General features: G+C 39.5%; 1 protein-coding gene across 5 annotated transcripts in view; it reads right to left on the reverse strand.

Annotated features, from left to right (window-relative positions):
• Window positions 1-21,242, reverse strand: part of PALLD (palladin, cytoskeletal associated protein) — a 409,470-nt gene that overhangs the window by 210,292 nt on the left and 177,936 nt on the right. For all 5 annotated transcript variants that reach the window (XM_043565870.1, XM_043565862.1, XM_043565886.1 and 2 more), the window contains 5 exons: window positions 18,455-18,521; window positions 16,949-17,054; window positions 13,893-13,967; window positions 9,189-9,330; window positions 8,640-8,663 (listed from right to left, as the gene is read on the reverse strand). In XM_043565870.1, coding sequence (XP_043421805.1) covers window positions 8,640-8,663; window positions 9,189-9,330; window positions 13,893-13,967; window positions 16,949-17,054; window positions 18,455-18,521 — 414 coding nt within the window. The remainder of the gene's footprint in view (window positions 1-8,639; window positions 8,664-9,188; window positions 9,331-13,892; window positions 13,968-16,948; window positions 17,055-18,454; window positions 18,522-21,242) is intronic.

The following is a 21,242-nucleotide window of genomic DNA, read 5'->3' on the forward strand; positions in this document are numbered from 1 at the left end:
TGACTAAACTTCTAGAAAAGGCTACAACCTCACTGAACACCGCCACCACCACAGAAGGACAATCATTGGGATGTTCCTCTAGTGATCTTCACACACTGCTATGTCTCAGTGACTTGTACTAGATAAAATTTTAGTCAAATGCCCCAGAGCTTGTTTAGCTTTTCTGCTCTTGGAAAATTTCGTCCCAAAGTGACACTAGGCTCACATCTTGTTCAGAGAAAGTAAGCATCATGGCTTGTACGGTTCTGACACGACCAAAATGAAGAAAGCCATGAGGAAATGAGATGAGCTAGGCTGTAATATTGCATTTTCATCTGGAAGCATCTTATTTGAACAAAGTCCTTTAAGACATCTGTAAAATACATTCTGGTCAGAAATGGAAGTCAAGAGATGACTTTTTATCTCCAACAAAGGTGGTTAGAGGCTTTGAAAATCTGTCCATTTTAAAAAATGGAAAAATTTTAAATTACCAGTAGCTCTATGATCCATTTTAATCCATTTTTCTTAGATGAAAGGTTTTGATTGGATGGCATGTGATAAATTACTAAATTGGAAACTTTTACTGGTGATAAATTTTTTTTTATAGTTAGCTAAAAATTACTTAATCATGTAAATATCTCTCAGAACTCAACCATGAGTTTCATTCAAATTTTTGGACGTACTTAACACTTTGTTAAATACAAATAACTTTGTTTGCCAAACCTTATAAAATGATGAGGCAGCAAGGATAACATTACTTATGTCCTTTGGGTGATAAGGGGACATTTTCATAAAATGCCTTCTTTCATAGCTTCCCCGCCAGCCTTTGGAGTCCAGCCTAACTAAAAAGAAATCCAGGGGCACCTGGGTGGCTCAGTCGGTTAAGCGGCCGACTTCAGCTCAGGTCATGATCTCGCGGTCCGTGGGTTCGAGCCCCGCGTTGGGCTCTGTGCTGACAGCTCAGAGCCTGGAGCCTGTTTCAGATTCTGTGTCTCCCTCTCTCTGACCCTCCCCCATTCATGCTCTGTCTCTGTCTCAAAAGTAAATAAACATTAAAAAAAAATTAAAAAAAAAAAAAAAGAAATCCAGCTTTTACCTTCCAAACCCCAAAGTGGGTTTATTTAACACAACTGATAAAAACGAGTCTGGGTTAAAATCAACAAGATGAGATTCAGTGCTGGTAAACGTAATGTTTGCATAAATTTTCATAAAGGATTTTTTTTTTTGCAATTGCAAACTGTATCATATATAGAGGATATTTTAAATGCACGGTTTAAGGAATAACAATAAAATGAACCCCTGTGTACCCATCTAGTCTAAGAAATAAAATATTACTAATACTTTAGAAATGCCCCCATGCCCTCCCCAATTGAATCCTCGCCCTTCTTTTGAGATCATCCGTCCTTTGATTATGTTTCTTGTATTTGTATCCTTCAAAAAATGTGTTTGGTTTTTAAAAATTGAGTCCTAACCACAAGTCTTACTGTGCAAAGAAAAGGCAAACTTGTCAGAAAAAGTTTATAGGAACTATCTTGGGGTGTAAACTGGCTTCAACCTCCCCATGATGTTTACAAAAACCACCACAGGAGTAATCGGCAGACAAGTAATCCTGAATGAGTCCTGGGAACCTTAAGGCTTACCTCCATGAGGAAGTCTGGTGGGGCTAAGTGTGGGCAGGAACTGGACAGCCAGCACGAATAGCTGGCGAAGTAGGTGTCCCTATGCTTTCTGTTTTTAAGTTCAACGCGGCCAACTTCCAAATCTCAGCACCAGAACAAGTGAGAACGGTGGCGGAAGGGAGGATGAAATGAATGTTCTTAGCTGAACCGGGAGGCTGTGCAGGGAGGGGAGAGCACAACAGGCCTGCCACCCTGCCATTCTGTCATCAGGGTAAAGGAGGAAGCAGTGGCGATGAGCTCTTAGTGCTGAAAACTTCAGTGTGTCTGTCTCTTGTATCCCACAACTTCAGTCTGGACCAATCCATTCCTGACGCCCAGCTGTCACCCTCCTGCAGGGCTCCCTTTGGCTCTCATCTGCACTTGATGGCCTGCTTCCCATCCACCACATTTTCCTCTTTCTAGGGGAGTTCTCTTGCTGGGTAGAACACATCCCACCTGAAGAGTTGTGGAGGAAAACCTCCGAGACCTTGCAAGTCTGGAAACTCTTGACTGTATCTTCACAAAGAATTGAAGGTATGGCAGGGTATAGGATTCTAAGTTTGAGGTAATTTTACTTCAGAATTTTGAAGGTTTTGCTTTATTGTCTCTTCATGTCTAGCATGACTACTAAGAAGTCTGAAGCCATTCTATCTTGTTTTATGTGCCTTCATGTTTTTTCCCCTGGACACTGGCAGAACCATCTCCTTGTCCTGGATATTCTGAATTTCATGATGCACACTGCTGTGAAGTTATCTTCATCCACTGTTCACACAGTGAGTCCTTTCAATCTGGGAACAGTTACCTTCAGTTTAGGGAATTAAAAAAACATTTCATTGATAATCTCGTCCCCTTATTTGTTCTCTCCTCTGGGATTCCAATATATAGGTGTAGTCTACTTAAGCAGGTTCTCTAGTGTATCTACTCTTCTTACCTTTGCTCTTATAGTCCTTTGCTGTGTTTTTGCCCTACTTTGTGAAACATTTCCTCAACTTTTATTTCTGCTACCAGCTTTCCATTCCAAGAGCTTTTTTCTGAATGTTCCTCCCCTCTTCTTAAAGCATTTTCAATTTCACTTTTTGGATGCGCTGATTTTCGTATCTGAGAAGAGGGTTGGGTTTTACATCTTCTTCTCTCTGCAAGTCTGTTTTATTCAAGTTGCTTTCCAGGGAAGATGCTTCTTTTCTTCTAGATCACCCATGATGCAGGTTTCTTCAGAGGTCTTTTCTCTCTTTTTGTTGACATGGTTCTGAGTTGATTAGATGCTCAGAGGAAGACAGAGGAGCTTGCCCACTCTGGCCTTCCCAGTATGGTGATCTAGATGGCCTCTTTGTTGGAAAAACTCCCATATCACACATATGGATTTTTTGTTTCTCTTGGGATGTTCAGATTGCCCAGAAAGGGTACTTTAGGCTCTGCCTGGAAAGGAAAGGCTCACAGGCCAGCATTCTAGAAGGTCAGTGCAGAAGATGACTGGCAGTAAGATCATGGAGAATTTAGAATTCTAAGAGTCACTCAGTTTCCTTTTTGATGCACTCTCAAATGTGCCTCTCTCCCAAAAGATTAAACCAAACTTTCTTGGTCCATGGGATCCTAAGTGTCTCAGTTTTTTGGTTTTTTTTTTGTTTGTTTGTTTGTTTTTTGTGTTTTTTTTTTTTGTGATGCTCCTAAGCCAAAATATATACCTTCATTTGTTACGTAGTTATTTTGAAAGAATATAGTAAGTACTTAGGTCTTAACAAGTTAGTTACTATTTGAAAAAACACATATAAGTTGAAAGAAAATTATTATTTTATTCTTAAATAACCACAATTACTAACTAATGAATGCATGCATCTGTTGGGTACTGCAGAACTCTTGAGATCAGATGGGACACAGCCAGCCTCATTTCATGTTCCACATTGATTTTCACGTGGCACTTACTTGTTTAGCACATGTACACATCAAAAACGCAGTTTCACATAGATATGATGTCATAGAAAAGAATGTGGAGTGACCTCATGTTGAAACCCTGAACTGTTTCAAGCTAATAGCTGTGTCTATCAAATGCTGAGTATCATTGTACTTGCATTAAAATTTTCAAACATTACAGTACCTCTGTCAATCTGTGTGGTGCCCCAGGGCACCTCGTCACACAGTTTGAGAATCACAGGTTTCACACAATCCACTTTTGTTTAAACTTTGTTTAACCTTTAAGCTCTTAACTATGTATAATCTACTGGGATCTCAAACATCCTTACCATTGCTGTCCTACAACTCAGCACCTTAGTACATCTAACAAGTATAATTAACTTCACATTCTGAATCACAGAATCAAAACATGGATTCTATTATAGAAGACCTAAGATGATGGGTGGCATTTGGTTAGCAGAGATTTATACTGAAAGTACAAGGCATCATATTTTTATAAGTGTAACTTCCCAGCCAGCAAGACACGGGATTTTTAATTTCGCATACCACCAGACAATGCTATAGAAGTAACTCAATACAGTTTGTGGCTACGTCCAGACAGCTGAGTAAGGGCCTGAGTATTAACAGCTGTCAAATGAGTGTTCTGTGCCCTCCACACCACCTCCACCCCAGACTAGTCTTTGAAGGATTCAATCAGTATAAAGTCAGAATGTCAAGGAAAGAGGCCAGAGCAGGTAATATGACAAACGGATGTTGGTCTTAAGTAAGCTGACTAGCTATTAATTCACAAAACAGTCTGAAAAGATTTGTGATGCAAGCCGACTTCTGTCTAGACAGAGAAGGGAGTGTAAAACACATTAGACAGATACAACACAGTAGTGACAAGAAAAACCTGTTTCAGTCTCTCAAATGCATTAGGAGAGAATCTGGTGGTTCCTTTTTTTATCTGAATATCTAATCCCTAATGGGGCTATATCTAGGTACTAGTGAATTTCATTTCTATAGCTCTAATGCATGATTTTAAAAGGGAAGAAGCATAAAGAGATAAAAAGAATGAAGTAGGGAAAAGCAGAGAGGAAAAGAGAGATTGAGCACCAACTAGGGAGGAGAGAGCAAGAGTGAATGTGTCAGAGGACTGGAGAGTAGGAAGAGAGGGTAATAAAACCCAAATGCTCAGATATGTTCCTGAATTTCAAAGACTATTTATGTTTTAGCATTTGGAAAACATCACTGGCCTAGTCCTATAAAATTTATCTCTTTCCTCAGATGTACTGTAGTCATGTCTGTTTTTCTGCTTTCCACTTAACAGTGGCTAAAAAACAGCGATCAGGAAAGTCAGTTCCTGCATCCACTTTATACAGTTGAATAGTTCAGTGGCCTAATGGACAGCCAATCAGGTCATTTAAGGAAAGTAAGCAGTTCAAAATATCTTTTGGGTTTTTTTCCCCCAACAATGTCGATGGTCAACTTTAAGCTCAGGGTAAGGAAAACAATTGGCTACTAGTAAAAGAATCAGAATCATACTTAGTTTTGTCAGGCATGCCAAAATACTGTTTAAATACAAATTATATTTTAACATTTGCTTGTTCTGAAGTTCTCATAGCAGCAGCTCACAGAAGCAGTCCACTTGAATTCATTTGTTTAAAGGGTTTTTTTTTGTTTAAAAAATATGATCAAAGGGGCGCCTGGGTGGTGCAGTCGGTTAAGCGTCCGACTTCACCCAGGTCACGATCTCGCGGTCCGTGGGTTCGAGCCCCGCATCAGGCTCTGGGCTGATGGCTCAGAGCCTGAAGCCTGTTTCCGATTCTGTGTCTCCCCCTCTCTCTCTGCCCCTCCCCCGTTCATGTTCTGTCTCTCTCTGTCCCAAAAATAAATAAAAAACGTTGAAAAAAATTAAATAAAAAAATATGATCATGAATTTTATTTGACATTACATGCCTATTGTAGATTCCCTGATGGAGAGCATTTTAATGCTCTGGCATAAAAGAGAAATGAGCAATTCTAGTAATGTAATAAATATAATTGTGGAGAAGTTATCGGTTCAGGGAAAACTAGCTGTGTGTGTGTGTGTGTTTTTTTTTTAATGTTTATTTTGAGAGAGAGAAGGAGATAAGGGCAGAGACAGCAGGGGAAGGGCAGGGAGAAAAAGAGAAACCCAAGCAGGCTCCAGGTGGTCAGCACAGAGCCGGATGCAGGGCTTGAACTCATGAGCCTTGAGATCATGACCTGAGCCAAAATCAAGAGTCAGACACTTAACCAACTGAGCCACCAACGCCACACGGGTTTTGTTTTTAATAGCTCCTGACTGTATACAAGTTTTTTTTTCTTTTCTATTATTTTTTTAATGTTTATTTACTTTTGAGAGAAAGAATGAACAAAAGAATGAACAAGCAAGAGAGGGGAAGAGAGAGAGAGGGAGTCACAGACTCCAAAGCAGGCTTGAAGCTCTGAGCTGTCTGCCCAAAGACCAGTGCAGGGCTCGAACCCACGGACCATAAGATCATGACCTGAACCGAAGTTGGATGCTTAACCAACTGAGCCACCCAGACACCCCTTTTTTCTTATGTTGACATATTTCTGTACCAAGATATATTTGTTCTCAGCAAATTCTATTATTGTACTTAGAATGGAAGAGTCCATTTTCTTTTCTTTTCTTTTTTCTCCTTCCTTCCTTCCTTCCTTCCTGAGAGAGAGAGAGGGACATTGTGAGAGGGGGAGGGGGAGGGGGGGAGGGGGAGGGGGAGGGGGAGGGAGACAGTCTTAAGCAGGCTCAATCCCACAACTCTGGGATCATGACCTGAGCCAAAATCAAGAGTTGGACACTCAACAACTGCACCACCCAGGCACCCCTGTTTTCTTAAATGCTTCCAGATCTAACTAAAGGGGGAAAAATAAGAAAATTCAGTGAACATGAAAGGAGAAACTTATATTGCTAGGATATGCAGTTTAAAAGGAAGTTCCCCTCATTATCTTGCTCTTTTCTTCATGGTTTTGCCATGTTAAAAAGGCACCGATGTATGTCTAGAGGTCATTTTATCCACCAAGCTGAGAACTAATTTTATTAAATAATCATGATCAAATCATGATTGTGCTAGAAGCAAAACAGAAAATCATAATTGAAAAAGTTCGTAGTTTGAGGGATAAAACGCAAGAGGATGGAAAAGGGGGGGGGTGGTAGCAGACATTTCTGTTCTCCCTCCACACCCAAATTTATTCCTTCTTAGCCAATATATTGAGTATTTTCAATTTCCAAATACATATGTACTCAGAAACTAAACTATGCAGCTTCTAACCAGTGTTATGAGTTTTCAGATGATGGTTAGTTTATGAATTTCCAACACAGATCATGGGAGATATTTCATAAATCATCATCACCTGTGCAGGTAACAACAAGGGATTAACAACATGATGAAAAAGAACTGCATGAATTTGCACAAAATCCACAACACAACATCAAAAGCAGTAATCTGTTCCAGTAATAATGCTTTTAGAATTTGTGGCTCAAAACTTCAGTTTTATTTGAACATAAAGTATCGTAAGATATAAACTGCCCGTGACTTTTTCACATCAACTTTTTTTGTAGATAGAGAGGTATCTGGCTCCTACTTTTATATCTATCAATAAGTCTATTTAAAATAGTAAACACAAGATGTGCCCTAACATCTTAGCTCATGCAGCAGATGGAGTCTCAGAAGTTCCATGTATCAGGGAACCAGCAAGATGCAATTTTTTAATTTGTAATTTTTTAGTATTTATTTTGAGAGAGACAGAGACAGAGTGTGAGCAGGGGAAGGGTGGAGACAGAGGGAGACACAGAGTCTGAAGCAGGCTCCAGGCTCTGAGCTGTCAGCACAGAGCCCAACATGGGGCCTACGAACAGCAAGATCATGACCTGAGCCGGAGTCGGACGCTTACCAAACTGAGCCACCCAGATGCCCCAAGATGCAATTTTATATAAAGACCTATCACAGAATATGAAGTTGTCTATTTCTATGTTTTGGGAAGTGATTACAGTATTTGTTGTGGTGACTGACACATTAAGTGGGGCAACATCTCTGGTTGTAATCATGACAAGAAGGCACTAGATCAATTCCAATTGTTCCTTAAGGATGCTACTCAGTACCCTTTAACCTTTGGATCCTAAAAGGATCACATCCTACTTTTAATGGCCCAATGCTCAGATGTGAGAGGTCCGGGACTAACCATAGTAACCTGACCTGCAGTAGCCCACTGAGAACTTTCAAGCTGTCAAAGAAGGGACAGAGCAAAGCCATGGCTCCTAAGGGACATGATGGCAGAAGCTGCTCAAAGCTGGAAAAAAAGCACAAATCAGCTTTTCAACCTTTGGCAAGGAGTAAGGAAAACTGTAATTTTGCCAAAGGGAGAAACACAAAAGAAAGTACTCTTGAGGTGGGCGTCCTGTAAAATACACAGAGAAACATTATTGTTTCTTTTTCAAATGTTGTTTTAGTTCATGAGGAGTCATAAATATCCACGAAGTCTGAAGCAGAAGAGTTGGATCTAGCGCTTCCGGATAACATAGCACTCTGATGAGGTCAAATGACCCGGTAATTAAGAGAGATCCTAGGGCAAGATGACTTTCTTCATGCTGGGAGAACTGTACAAGTTTATGGCTCAGGCTACATAAATGAGAAATACCGGTGGTCAGTTTTGCTTACATCTCTGGGCTGCTCTCATGTGAGACGCATTTCTAAGCTGGAGGGTCGAGCTGTTCCTGGGCTTTGGTTAGCGAAAGTATGTAGCAGATGGTTCTTTTCTACTGGAATTTTAGGACGATTTTTTTTTTATTAACTTGCTTTGCTTTCTGAATATAAAAGACTATATTTAAAAAAGCCTTAAACCACTGAGCTTGACCTTCTTGTCTGAATGGAACTTAATGTTTTACTAATAAAGAAGTTGATGTAAAATGCAGTGGACACACCCCATGATAAAGAAGATATTGTCTTTAAGGGGGTTTCGTATTTCCAGCGAACTGCAAAAACATTGTTCTGCTTATGGCTTTAAAACTGAGACAAAGAACTATTGAAACCCCAAAGATACGTTACCAACGAACAAAAAGAAAAAGCTTCTTACCAGGTTCAGCTGTAGATCTAGGTTCTGTTTGCCACATGAGGAAAAAATAAATCAAAACAGAGTATTAGAATGGGATTCCATTAATAATAAATCCACCTATCTTTTCTCTGTCTAGGACATGTCTACAGAATATAGGGAACTCCACAGTACAAAAGAGTAAAGTGACAGATCAATTTATATTTCTAGAAATACAGAAACCCAAATTCCACCAGTAACAAACAGCTTATACTAGGAAGTTTTATAAACCACAATCCATAGAGGGGCTTATAGGAGGCTTATACCCCTCCTCAAATTATTTGCCCTACTTTGAGTTCACAAGTCTGTAACATTTTCTGAAGTATATACAACTTTCATTAGACCTTCAAAGGGTTACACAAGTGACTACCACTGCTTAAATACACTGGACCCCACATATTTGCAGGTTATCTGGTCTTACTACTCTCCCAAAAATAGAAACCAATTCATCCAAATGACTAAACCCTTCTTGGTTTTTTGGAAGCTTGAGGGAAGAAAATGAATGAATGTGGGAGAATGGGCACCTCTCCTTACTTTTCTGTAGAATTCTGAAGTCTGGAGAGTCTTGGATTTCACTCCCTTGTCGGAACCACTTGACCTGCAAAGGGGGCGCTCCTCGGACCCGGCACTCCAGTACCACCACCTGACCCTCTGATGCAGCTATGTTTTGCAGCTCCTAAAATTCAAGGAAAATACTCCCTGTTAGACTGGTGCACATGTCCACAATTTCACAACAGACAATAACGCTTCCAAAGCTTCCCGGAAAAAAAAAAAAAAGGCAAAACTTGCATCATAAGATAATTACCACTAACTCAGATAAAAAGAAACACCTTTAAACCCATTGGTTGTCAGCTTTTCATAATCTCCATGTAATGACATTAGTAGGGTTTACTACTGGGCCTCTAGAAACTTCCTGTCTCTCCGCAAATTTATTGCCACTTCATATTTATGGAATTTTATGGTAATGCCTGTTACCTTTATCTACATTTAAGAGTCAGCTGGTGGAATGCAAACTTCCCCAAACCATTATATTTCATATGAACGTAGATTCCTGGGAAAACCAGACAGGAAGGAAAAAAAAGGCATACGTTTGTTTTCACATGCTCCAACTTTCCATGTACTCCCCCCCCCCACCCCCCAACACACCTTTGCCAATGGGTTTCCTACGTCAGGTTTATTAACATGGTTTATTAACACAAGGGGCTTGGGGATTTTCTCATTTTAAAGTTCTGAGTAAAACAATAAAACCCATAGTACATCTCCCTTCATGACCTTCATTTCCTCTTCCTTTGCAATTACCCTCGCTGCCCTGGACCCCACTCCAATTCCAGACCAGTACATTTTTACAGTCCGACGGATTAGAAGTTAATTTGGCTTCACAGATGCAAAGAGGTAAAAGCTTTTATACTTGTTATTAAATATCAAAAGATGCCCAGTCTTCTTCCATAGGTTCTCTACCTTCTTTCTCCAGGAGGACCTAGCAATGGCTTAAACTTAACTTTTGACTTTTTAACTAAACTTTTTGACTTTTTAAACTTCTGACTTCACAGCATGAGATCTTACATAGGTCATATAGAAGTCTTAAAATAATTCAAATATGACAAAGCAATTCACCTGTACATCAACCAAAAGCAAACAAACTCACATCAAGAAGCTGTGTGGTCTTTTCGGTTTCCTTTATTATTTATTTAAGATTATCTGAAGGGATGACAAATGGCCTGTTGGGAAAAACAAGTGTTGTGGCAAATGGCCTTCGGTGAGTGTGTTAGAGCTCTAAGGAAATTCTCAAAGTTGATGAGGTTGGCAGAGGAACTATGAGAATCTAGTGTTAAGTCGGAGAAGGCATTTGATAATTTCGGTAGTTAACAAGAATGCCTTTTTTAAGTAAAAAGGTTAAGATTATTAACTACTGACTGCATTCTTCAACCCCCCCCCCTTTTTTTTAATGTAGGAAATCTCTGGTTTTAAATGGACTTTTTCACTTTGTGATTGGGTCCAGAGAAGAGCCAATTTAATGGACCACAGCAGGCAAAGTGCTGCTCACAGGCTCCAGGTTGTGTGGATTCATTATTAAACACTTCCAGGCTTGTCCAGGAAATTGCTTGTGGTAGATTTCAAAGGGTACACAAATATGTTTCATATTTGACCTTTCAGGCACCAAAGGAGACTCTGATTTATTAGGATTGTGTGTTTTGTTCAAACTTTGGAGAGTCAGAGATAGAGAAAATGGGCAGGATGCCAAGGACCTGAAGAGTCAAAACTCCAGTTATTCCAGGATCACAATTTGATTCCACCTGGAGCAAACTTTTTTTCTGTTTTTAATTTATTTATGCTGAGAAATAGAGAGGGGGGCAGGGGTGGAGAGAGAGGCAGAGAGAGAGAGAATCCCACCAGGCTCCACACTGTCAGCACAGAGCCCAATGGGGAGCGCGAACTCCCCAACTATAGGATCATGACCTGAGCCAAAACCAAGAGTCGGATGCTTAACCAACTGAGTCACCCAGGCGCCCTGGAGCAAACATTTTTATCTTGAGAAAAGCCACAGCCAGGCAGAATGAGCCACTAGGAGAACCTGCAGGAACATGATGAGGAGCACTGCAGGAGACTGCATTCAGAAGTTGTGCTTGGCAATCTGCACCACTCACTCGGTAAACTTTGGGACTCCTGAGTGTGTTTCAGGTCCATATAAGGGTATCTCATGTCATATACCAAGCCCACCTGATATTGCGATTCCTTGAAGGGGACCAACTATTTAGCAAGAAATGCCACATGAGGTCAGCTGCTCTCCCAGTCTCTCATGTGTCCCTACCGCCCAAAGTCCCACAGTCCATGCCAGCTCTGCCGTCCCAAGCGAAGCCCGGTGGCCCACAGGCAGAAGTGCTGCTCCACCGCTGACCAGCTGCGAAACCTGGGAATCTTTACCAGAGTAGTAGGAGGAAATAGATGGAGGCACCTCTTAAACTGGCAAAGCCCACCTGGCGTTCACTGTCACCATCATGCCCCCAAAGATGCTGAGGGTGACAAAGGGAAAGCTAGTTTGAGATACAAAGGAGATCAGCAGATTTATTTTCTACACCTGCCCTTCCAAAACCAAAGCTCAGGCCCAAAAAGGACACAGCAAAGCAGGGAGAAAAGATGCCCAAAGGGATAAAGGGGAAAGCAAATGCAAGGAAGGAAGAAAGCAATCCTGCAGGGAACAGAGATGGTCTACAGTCTAGACACAGAGGGTAAAAGGCACCGAAAATGCCCAGGGAGGGGTGCTCTATGCTTCCAGTCACTCCATAGTTTGTGATTCCTTTATAAAAATATAGAAGTTTATGTTTCTTTTTTTTTTTTTAATTTTTTTTTCAACATTTATTTATTTTTGGGACAGAGAGAGACAGAGCATGAACGGGGGAGGGGCAGAGAGACAGGGAGACACAGAATCGGAAACAGGCTCCAGGCTCTGAGCCATCAGCCCAGAGCCTGACGTGGGGCTCGAACTCACAGACTGCGAGATCATGACCTGGCTGAAGTCGGACGCTTAACCGACTGCGCCACCCAGGCGCCCCTATGTTTCTTTTTACTACACTGTGTGTTTGGCACACAGTATGGTTCATGGTTTTCTTCTGGAGAAAGGGGATATACCACTAATATGTCACTGATTCAGGAGGAACAAGGTTTTGTGTCTAGTTTTCGAGGATTTCTCTTGGTGCCCAGGAGGAATTCCCTAACATCTCCATATGCTAGGCCCCAGTGGTGAAGCCCCATGGGGAGGGAAAGCAAAACCTCACATCTTCTTTATCTACTTAAATCAAGAGGTGCATTGACACCCTCAAAATCAGCCGTGTCTTGGGTAGCAATACAGCAGATAACAGATTTCCTGGTGATGATCTGGTGAAGCTGTTTTCAAAAAGCTCTAAAGTCACACAGCACCTGAATTATCCACACCTTGGTAACATGTGCTGTTCTAAGCAACGAAGGACAACTTCATGGACTACTAGAGTGGCACTGTTTTTGGTAAGGTTTCACACAATCTTTTTTTTTTTTTTTCTTTTTGTAATCTATCCAGGAGGGGGCTTTCAAAGTTGTTGTCAGATATCATTTGTTGCCATGTCTTAAAGTAAATATTGTTTATGGAAAGATCTTTAATAAAGCTGGATTCAGGCTGGCTTAGAAGAAAAAAAAAATCATTCCCTCCAAGAAGACAAGCAAGATGCTCTTCTCCACTGCCTTGCATGTTTTATGGATTTGCTCTTTACATTTGTCTTTAGTTTACTGGGAGTAGATTTTTGTAAAAAGTATAAAATAGGAGTCCAATATATATATATATTTTAGCTCTGCTGAGGAATTCATTCTTTACCCAGTGATCTGCAGGTTTCTGTAAATACTGGAGTGTCTTTATGGGCTCTGTTCTGATTACCTGTCAATTTGTCTAGTCTTATGCGAGCACCATACTGTCCTAACTACTATATTTTTACAAAGTCTTGACATCTCCAAGGACAAATCTCCTGCCTTCCTTACCATCATATGATTTTCCTTCTTCAGGAGTACGCTGGCTATTTTTGGGTTTATCTTAGAGTCAAATTGCCAAGTTCTAATTCAAACAAACAAATGAAACAAGGAACCTGTTAGAATTTCAGCTAGATTCATTAAATTTACAGATTAATCTGGGAGTCATGATTTCTTGACCATTTTCCAGTCCACAGACATGGTATTTCTCTTCACTTATTCAGGCCTTTTTAGAGGTCTTTCAATAAAGGTTTGTAATTTTCTCAAAACAAAACAAAGACAAAAAAACAAAGAAAGAGAGAGAAGATATGCTACATGGAACCATTTCTGAGTTGAGCAGTTGACAGATGAAATGGAGGTCATTCAGCTTGGCAAGGCAAAACACAAACTTAGAACAAACTGAATTATTACCCATTTTTTTTTAATTTCTATAAAACTTGTTGTTTCTCCCAAACAATTTCAAACACAGCATTTTGTCTTTTTTCCCACCTGTCTTGGCTTTCCCACTCTATTGTAAGCTCTATCAGGTCACTGACCATGCCCACATTTTTTAGACCCTTCCCAAGATTATAATCACCCAGCAATTTTTCAGTAAATACCTATTTAGCCCCAAAGGTAACCATGACAGCCTACTGATCTGTTCGTTTTCATTTTTAAAGACTGCCACATGAAGCCACATGTGAATCCATGTGAATGGAATTTCAGGACCAAAGCAAACACAGAGAATGAGACTTGCAGATGTCAGACCTTTGTAAAAATAGGAGGAAAGGAGGCAGGAGTGGTTGCATCAGGTCGGCAGAGATACGAGGTTGGACTGTGAACCTGAAAAAGCAGAGACACAGGGATCAAATTCTGAATATATAAATTGCTGAACAGATGGGCTAAAGAAACCTTTCATTATTGGGATCACTCCACATGAATGAAACAAGGGAAAGAAAACATCGCCATATATCATTTTGCTGGTCTACTCTTACATACAGTACAGACATTGTTCTATGCCCTCATTTCACATCTGTTACTCTTCTCTACTCAAAAGGATATTCAAGGTACAAGTTCCCTGGTTCCTTAGGGATCCATGAGCTTTTAAATGCTATTACCAAATGGATTTCTGTGTGTGGGGGTTTCACAGGGGTCTTTTCCAAAGTTCTCACAGACATTATATTTTATTTTTAAATACGGTCTGGATTCATTGAATTAAAAGCACAAGTTACTGGCAGTGGAGAGTAAATTATCAAACATCCCCCTACCTTATTTTTAACTTGAACTCTTTTTTGATATAAGGAATTATAGGAAGTTAAAAAGAAGGATACTGTTTTTTCTTGATATGCAAAAAATAAAGGTGCTGAAATACTTACTGAATGGAACTCATCTCTGGGGAAATAGAAGGATTCCAGAGTAGTGAATGGAAATGATTTCTCCTTCTACATTCATTTATTTTCAAGCACTTTGGGTTTATTCTGCTCTATATAAGCAGTTGTTAGCTTCTTACCCCGAGATGATAGTGATCTGGTATTATGTGTCTAAATATGACAAGATGTCATCAGGAATGTTGGCAGTTGTAGAGATGCTAGGATGGAAAGGGCCTATTCATTATCCTTGTAAGACTTTTCATTGGCTTGTGATTTAGGATTGGGTTTCACTTTTCACTGTCTTTTTATGTGCATAGACTATTTGAACACTTATACGGTAGTTAGTCTGTGCCAGCCGCTGTTCTAAATGTTATGTGGAGATTCACTCCCTAAATCCTCATGATAATCCTATGAGATAGATGGTATTATCTTCAGTTTACAGATGAAGAAGTTAGGCACAGAGAGGTTACATCACTTAGTCAAGGTCTCTTCGAGTTAGTAAGTGGTAGAGCTGGGATTTACACCCAGGCAATCTGGCTCCAGCGTGTTAAAGTTTTATGTGACCGTTGCTGATGATAATAAAGCAACGGAGTTTCTGTGAGCCCTTCAGCCTCCTGCCTATACTGTCGGAATAGATTAGATTACCTTCCATTTAGTGCTCCTGTAGAATTTAAACCACTTAAAATGTACTGTTTACGTTATTATGGTTTTACATATGTAAATACATATTTTCTGCTCTTAGGCTTTTTTTTTTTTAATTTTTTTAACGTTAATTTATTATTGAGAGACAGAGAGACACAGAGCGTGAGCAGGGGAGGCATAGAGAGAAGGGGAGACACAGAATCAGAAGCAGGCTCCAGGCTCTGAGCTGTCTGCACACAGCCCGATGTGGGGCTCGAACTCACCGTGAGATCATGACCTGAGCCGAAGGCGGATGCTTAACCGACTGAGCCACCCAGGTGCCCCTGCTCTTAGGCTTTTAATGTGTTCTGCAATATTCATATTTTTATATTTCTTATTTCCCCATAGGAAATAGGATTAGCATAGTCTCAATATTCATGGAGTTTTCTGAAAGATTCCGGTAGGTTTTATTTTTGCAAAAACTTAATTATTAATATCAATTTACATAATTAATAATAATTATAAACTGGGAATGAAGATGGTGACAGATATTTTTTTCTCCAATGAAATGCCTAGCATGGTACTAAGCATTCATCACTTATCAATACTTAAATATCGAACACCAAAAAAAAAAAATCTACATATAATCAGATATATTTCTATAGGTTCCACTCTGATTTAGAGATTTAAAACAAATATTTAGACCATCTTTAAGTGAGTTATACTGGCTGGTTCTTTTCAAGTTTCAAATGTCTCTTCCCTATGGTTTCTACATACCACAGATCCCCGAGTATTACTCTACAATACCTGAGTGCTCAATAGATAGAAGGCCTGGTGATGACGCTCACAGAACATAGTGATTAGTTAGGAATTAGTTTACACTTCAAGGGTAGGGGCGGGGAAGGCTTTTGTGAGTATTGTTTTTAAATATACACATCATAGCACAAAGGCAAAGTAACATACATCTAATTAAAACATTTAAAGATTCTAATTTTTTTTTTTTTAATTCCTGTTGTATCTGCAAAGTAAGCTCACTATTACCTCAGTAGTTTGTACTGTTGTTCTTTTTTGGACATGGCAGTCTTGTAATGAAATAAAAGCACGGTAAAAATGCTTGGTTAAGCCAATAATAATAATAATAATAATAATTATTATTATTATTATTATGGCATGATTATGTTTAGCTCCTGGAAAAACTTTTGTTGGTATGTCAACTTTTCTTGCTTCTATTTTATTTTATTTTATTTATTTTAATTTTTTTTTTCAACGTTTATTTATTTTTGGGACAGAGAGAGACAGAGCATGAACGGGGGAGGGGCAGAGAGACAGGGAGTCACAGAATCGGAAACAGGCTCCAGGCTCTGAGCCATCAGCCCAGAGCCTGACGCGGGGCTCGAACTCGCGGACCATGAGATCGTGACCTGGCTGAAGTCAGACGCTTAACCGACTGCGCCACCCAGGCGCCCCTCTTGCTTCTATTCTAAATGCGCTAATAAATTTGGCTAAATGGAAGAGGGCACAGTTGTGGAAGAATAATCAAATAGTCATAGCTCAAAGAGAGAGTGTATTATCAGGTTATTGGCTGTTAGAGATGTTCCCAATGGGAAAGCAGATGTTGACTAACTGGTACTAGGTTTTTGATTAAACATTATTTTTAGTGCTTAAAAGGAAGAACTTTACCTACCGTTTTCTTTCCTCCCCCCCGTTGTGCTCCCACTTAGGAAAATATTGCAGGGAGTGTACTAGTTGGAATCAAAGCTGTAATCATGAAGTCTGCTTCACAAAGTTTGCTAATGAGTTTGACTCCTTGTGGTTTCAGGTACGAGGACTTACCTGTTGAACAGGGATGGATAATGGCTGAATCACAGCTGTGGTCACTCCTGTCTTTGGAGACGATGATCCTATTGTCAAGGAAACAGAAGTTGTTTTCTTTTGAGCTCTGGAAAATAAAAAGGCAAGTGGGTTCCATCAGAAAATTTTTTTATGTTTATTCATTTTTGAGGGAGAGAGCATAAGCCAGGGAGGGGCAGAGAGAGAGGGAGACAGAATCTGAAACAGGCTCCAGACTCTGAGCTGTCAGCACAGAGCCCGACACGAGGCTCGAAACCATGAACCACAACATCACGATCTGAGCCAAAGTCGGACGCTTAACCAACTGAGCCACCCAGGCGCCCCAGAACTTTTTAAAATCAGGAATTATTCTTTGAAAGATTTCCAGAGAATATTTCAGTTTCTTTTTGTGTACTCAGTCCACTTCAATTGTCAGTGCCTCAGAAATGGGAAACCATAACCTACAGTTAGAATGGCTATAGTCAATACATACCTAGAATGGGCCTTATAGATTTTACCAAAATAAATACATGGGTAAGAGAAAAGGAGCTATACATAATTCAGCCATTATCAGAGAACCTAAAGTTTGATGTTGGAAATCCTAAGAGAAAAGAAAATGTCTGCAAAAAGTCCTAGGGTTAGGGTTCTGTATTTAGTTCATGGTTTTAGTGGTCTATTTTAAGTCTAGCAGTTCTTCTTTGTCCTGGTTCCTCATTTTGTTGAGAATGTCTTGGCATTTTTGTCTCTTCTTACCCATAAAAGTTAGTGAGGTGTAGAGAAAGGTTAAGAACAGTTGGTTGGTAGGCCCAGCTTTGCTAAGAGGTTGGCTGTACAATCTCAAGCAAGTCATGTAACTTTACTATGCTTGAGATCTTTATCTGAAGTCAGAGGTGGTATGCTCCTGGATAGATATAATTGTTATGTATATACTAGCAGATCAAAGAAACTGATTAGCACAGTCTCAATATTCATGGCGTTTTCTGCAAGATTCTGGTAGGTTTGATTTTATTTTTGCAAAAACTTAATTATTAATATCAATTTACATAATTATTATTTTGGAAAATAACCCACCTGTCTTCCTAAGAATAACTAAATTTTACCATTTTCATAAGATCTAACCAGTAATAGATTTTATCCAAATGGAAACCCATTTCTGGCTTAATCAGACATTTTCCAGTTTGTATCAATAAAGTGGTCCTCCTTTATATTTTCGTAATGATTTAACTAGTTTCCTCTTGATGTGACTGTTAGTTTTACATATTTACAACCAGTTAGTTGTCATTGAGACTAACACTGTATATGGTTTGATTCTGGCATCTCAGTGATGAAATGCAGACTTCAAAGTCTAAATTCCTAAGTTAAAAAAATGTGTTCACGTTCAGATATTTGATCTTTGACTGACATCAGCAGACCTCTTCCTTCAAAGCACAATGCGTGCTGCTTTGTACCCCAACGATTCTCGTGACATTCTTTGTTATACAGACAATTGATGGGATCATAGGCACTCACTGTGGCATGGCTCCAGGTTTTGATTTGAAAGCTAAACTTTCACTCTCTGAATCTGTTGAACTGGCACCTGAAAAAGTAGAAAATGACAAAATTAAGATTTGAGGGTATCTAGCACTGCTTCAGAGAGTACTATTTTTCCTTTTTTAAATAACATACAATGTCTTATTTTGAAATAGGGAATGATTCAGACCATTTTTATTTGGACTGTTTTTTCAGAAAACTACTTAAAGATCTACTATAAACAGCTTTCTTCAAAGCAATTGTTTTGAATGCCAAATCTACTATTAGTTTCATTTCTTATCACTTTGGCCACCACAACCAAATTTCTAAGTGGCTTATAAACTATGAAATAAATGTATGTGTCTGTGTAAAACATCCAAGGTTTTAAACTTTAACCCTTTCTTGGGAAATTACATTGTGTGGATTCTCAATGTCTTCATTACTCATTAATTAGAAGATGTTTTCTGAGTCTTTGATAAATTAGAACAAAATAGTGGCTTCTTTCTTGACTAAGAATGTCTCCAATTTTGGATCACGCTCTCCCAAATTCATTTGCTTCTTTACTGTTTGTGAATTGAGGGTCACCTTATCATGTTTTTAGTCAAAATACAAAATGTACTTAACATTTTAATGCTCATGTGTTTTGTCACAAGAGATTTTAGGTGACAGATTTCAAATAAGTGTGATTAGAGGTATATTCTTGGTATTGCTTTTATGAGATATATTTAACTTGAGTTAGAGATACTTTAATATAAAATAATACATGCTTACAGAAAAGTAACCAAAGAGAGAATTGTGTGACATAATACTAAAGACAGTATCTTCCTTAATGCCATTCTGCACATGCTAATGTATATTTGTCAGATAAACTTATTAACATACATTTATGTATATGTCTATACAAATGGAATCACACTATATGTACTCTTTGCAGTATATTTTAAATACATTTAGAATATATGCATTAATGTAATTTCTTGGATGGCTACCCCATGCTACTTTCCATGACTGTATTTTTCTAGTCTTTTATTAATGTTTTAACAGTCATGTTTAAGTAACTCTGCTGGAATGTTTGCTGTCCCTTCCTATTTATTTAATACTTAGTATAGACTTTCTTCACTTAGTTCCTGCACTACCACAATAGATTCTTATCTTGTCTTCTTAGGTCAGTCTTCAAACTCTTATCATTTTTTAATGTAACATATGTTAAAAAAAAAAAAACTAAGATGATGAGTTTCTATTCTGTAAATTTAAAAACCTAAAACCCTGCTATTTAGTGACTCGCATGATTTCCAACCAGATTTTCTAGCTCTATAGGCCAAATTCCATGTCCTAGAACCCCAATGCAAAGAGCTGAACATACTGGCGTGCACTCCACTAGGGAATGGGAATATAGCAGCAAATACCCACCCACCAACCCACCCCTGCCCTTGTGGAGTTGACATTCTTTTGAAGGCACAAATGACAAGATAAATACATGACGTGGCATTGAGGGAAATGAGAAAACACACATCAGAATAGGGAAGGAGGGAATGGAGTGGGATGCAATTTGAAGTAGGGTAGCAAGGAAGGTTCCAACAAGACGGGAACTTTGAATAAAGATCCAAAGGAAGGGAGGGCTTTCCCTTCTTGGTCTTTTCTTATGTTTGTATGTTTAATTCTATTTTTCACTCTCATAGGAAACTCTTACCTTGTCTTCTCTCAATAGCGTTTTAAGATCAGCCTAGTAATTTTTTCTGTGCTTTGTCTTCTCTGAACTCCCCATGTTCTTACTTTACTACTCAGGTCCCTTATAACATCCTATATGCTAGAAAATTGTAAGTTCTTTGAAAAATTGAGGTGGAGTTAGTTACCAATTTTTGAGTACTTACTGCTTGCCTGGCAATCTGCTTTGCACTTTATAACATTATATACATTTTTTAATGTTTAATTATTGAGAAAGACAGCACAAGCAGGGGAGGGGCAGAGAGAGAGGGAGACACAGAATCCAAAGCAGGCTCCAGGCTGTCAGCATAGAGCCTGATGCAGGGTTCGAACTCACGAGCCGTGAGATCTTTACCTGAGCCGAAGTCGCATGCCCAACTGACTGAGCCACCCAGGTGCCCCTATTACATTATTTTAAATGTTTATTTTTGAGAGATACAGAGAGAGAGAGAGCATGTGATCAGAGAAGGGGCAGAGATGGAGGCGGGAATAGAGGATCTGAAGCAGGCTCTGCGCTGACAACAGAGAGCCTGATATGGGGCTCAAACTCACGAACCATGAGATTATGATCTGAGCTGTAACTGAATGCTTAACTAACTGAGCCACCCAGGTGCCCCAACATTTAATTACAATAACTCACCTAAGAGGTGAACTATGTCCAATTACACATCAGAAAATTGAGGAACCAAGAGATTAAGTAATTTGCATAAGGTCACATAACTAGAAAGCAGTGGTGAGAGGCTTTTTGAACTTGTGGTCCATGACTTCCCTCGTACCGTTATGACCTTCACGTGCCACGGAGGTCTGTAACTCCTCTGAGGGCTTATTTTCATGCCTCGCTAATGGCAGACCTGCAACTTTTTGTAGAATGAGTGAATGGAACCGTGGGAACTGCGACACTTGTCTGGGGTTGGAAAGTGAACTAAGCAACCACAGAAGAGCAGCATGCTAGGGGGCAGCAGCGGGAGGCAAGTCTAGAAATGGAAGGTGAGATGTAGAAGACAGGGCCACAGTGTTTGGACTTCGTTCTAGGCACTGAGATCGGTGATGGGGAAAGTCAGTCATGCAGGATGAGCTGGGGGAG

This window comes from Prionailurus bengalensis, chromosome B1, assembly GCF_016509475.1.
Source record: "Prionailurus bengalensis isolate Pbe53 chromosome B1, Fcat_Pben_1.1_paternal_pri, whole genome shotgun sequence".
NCBI classification, from domain to species: domain Eukaryota; kingdom Metazoa; phylum Chordata; class Mammalia; order Carnivora; family Felidae; genus Prionailurus; species Prionailurus bengalensis.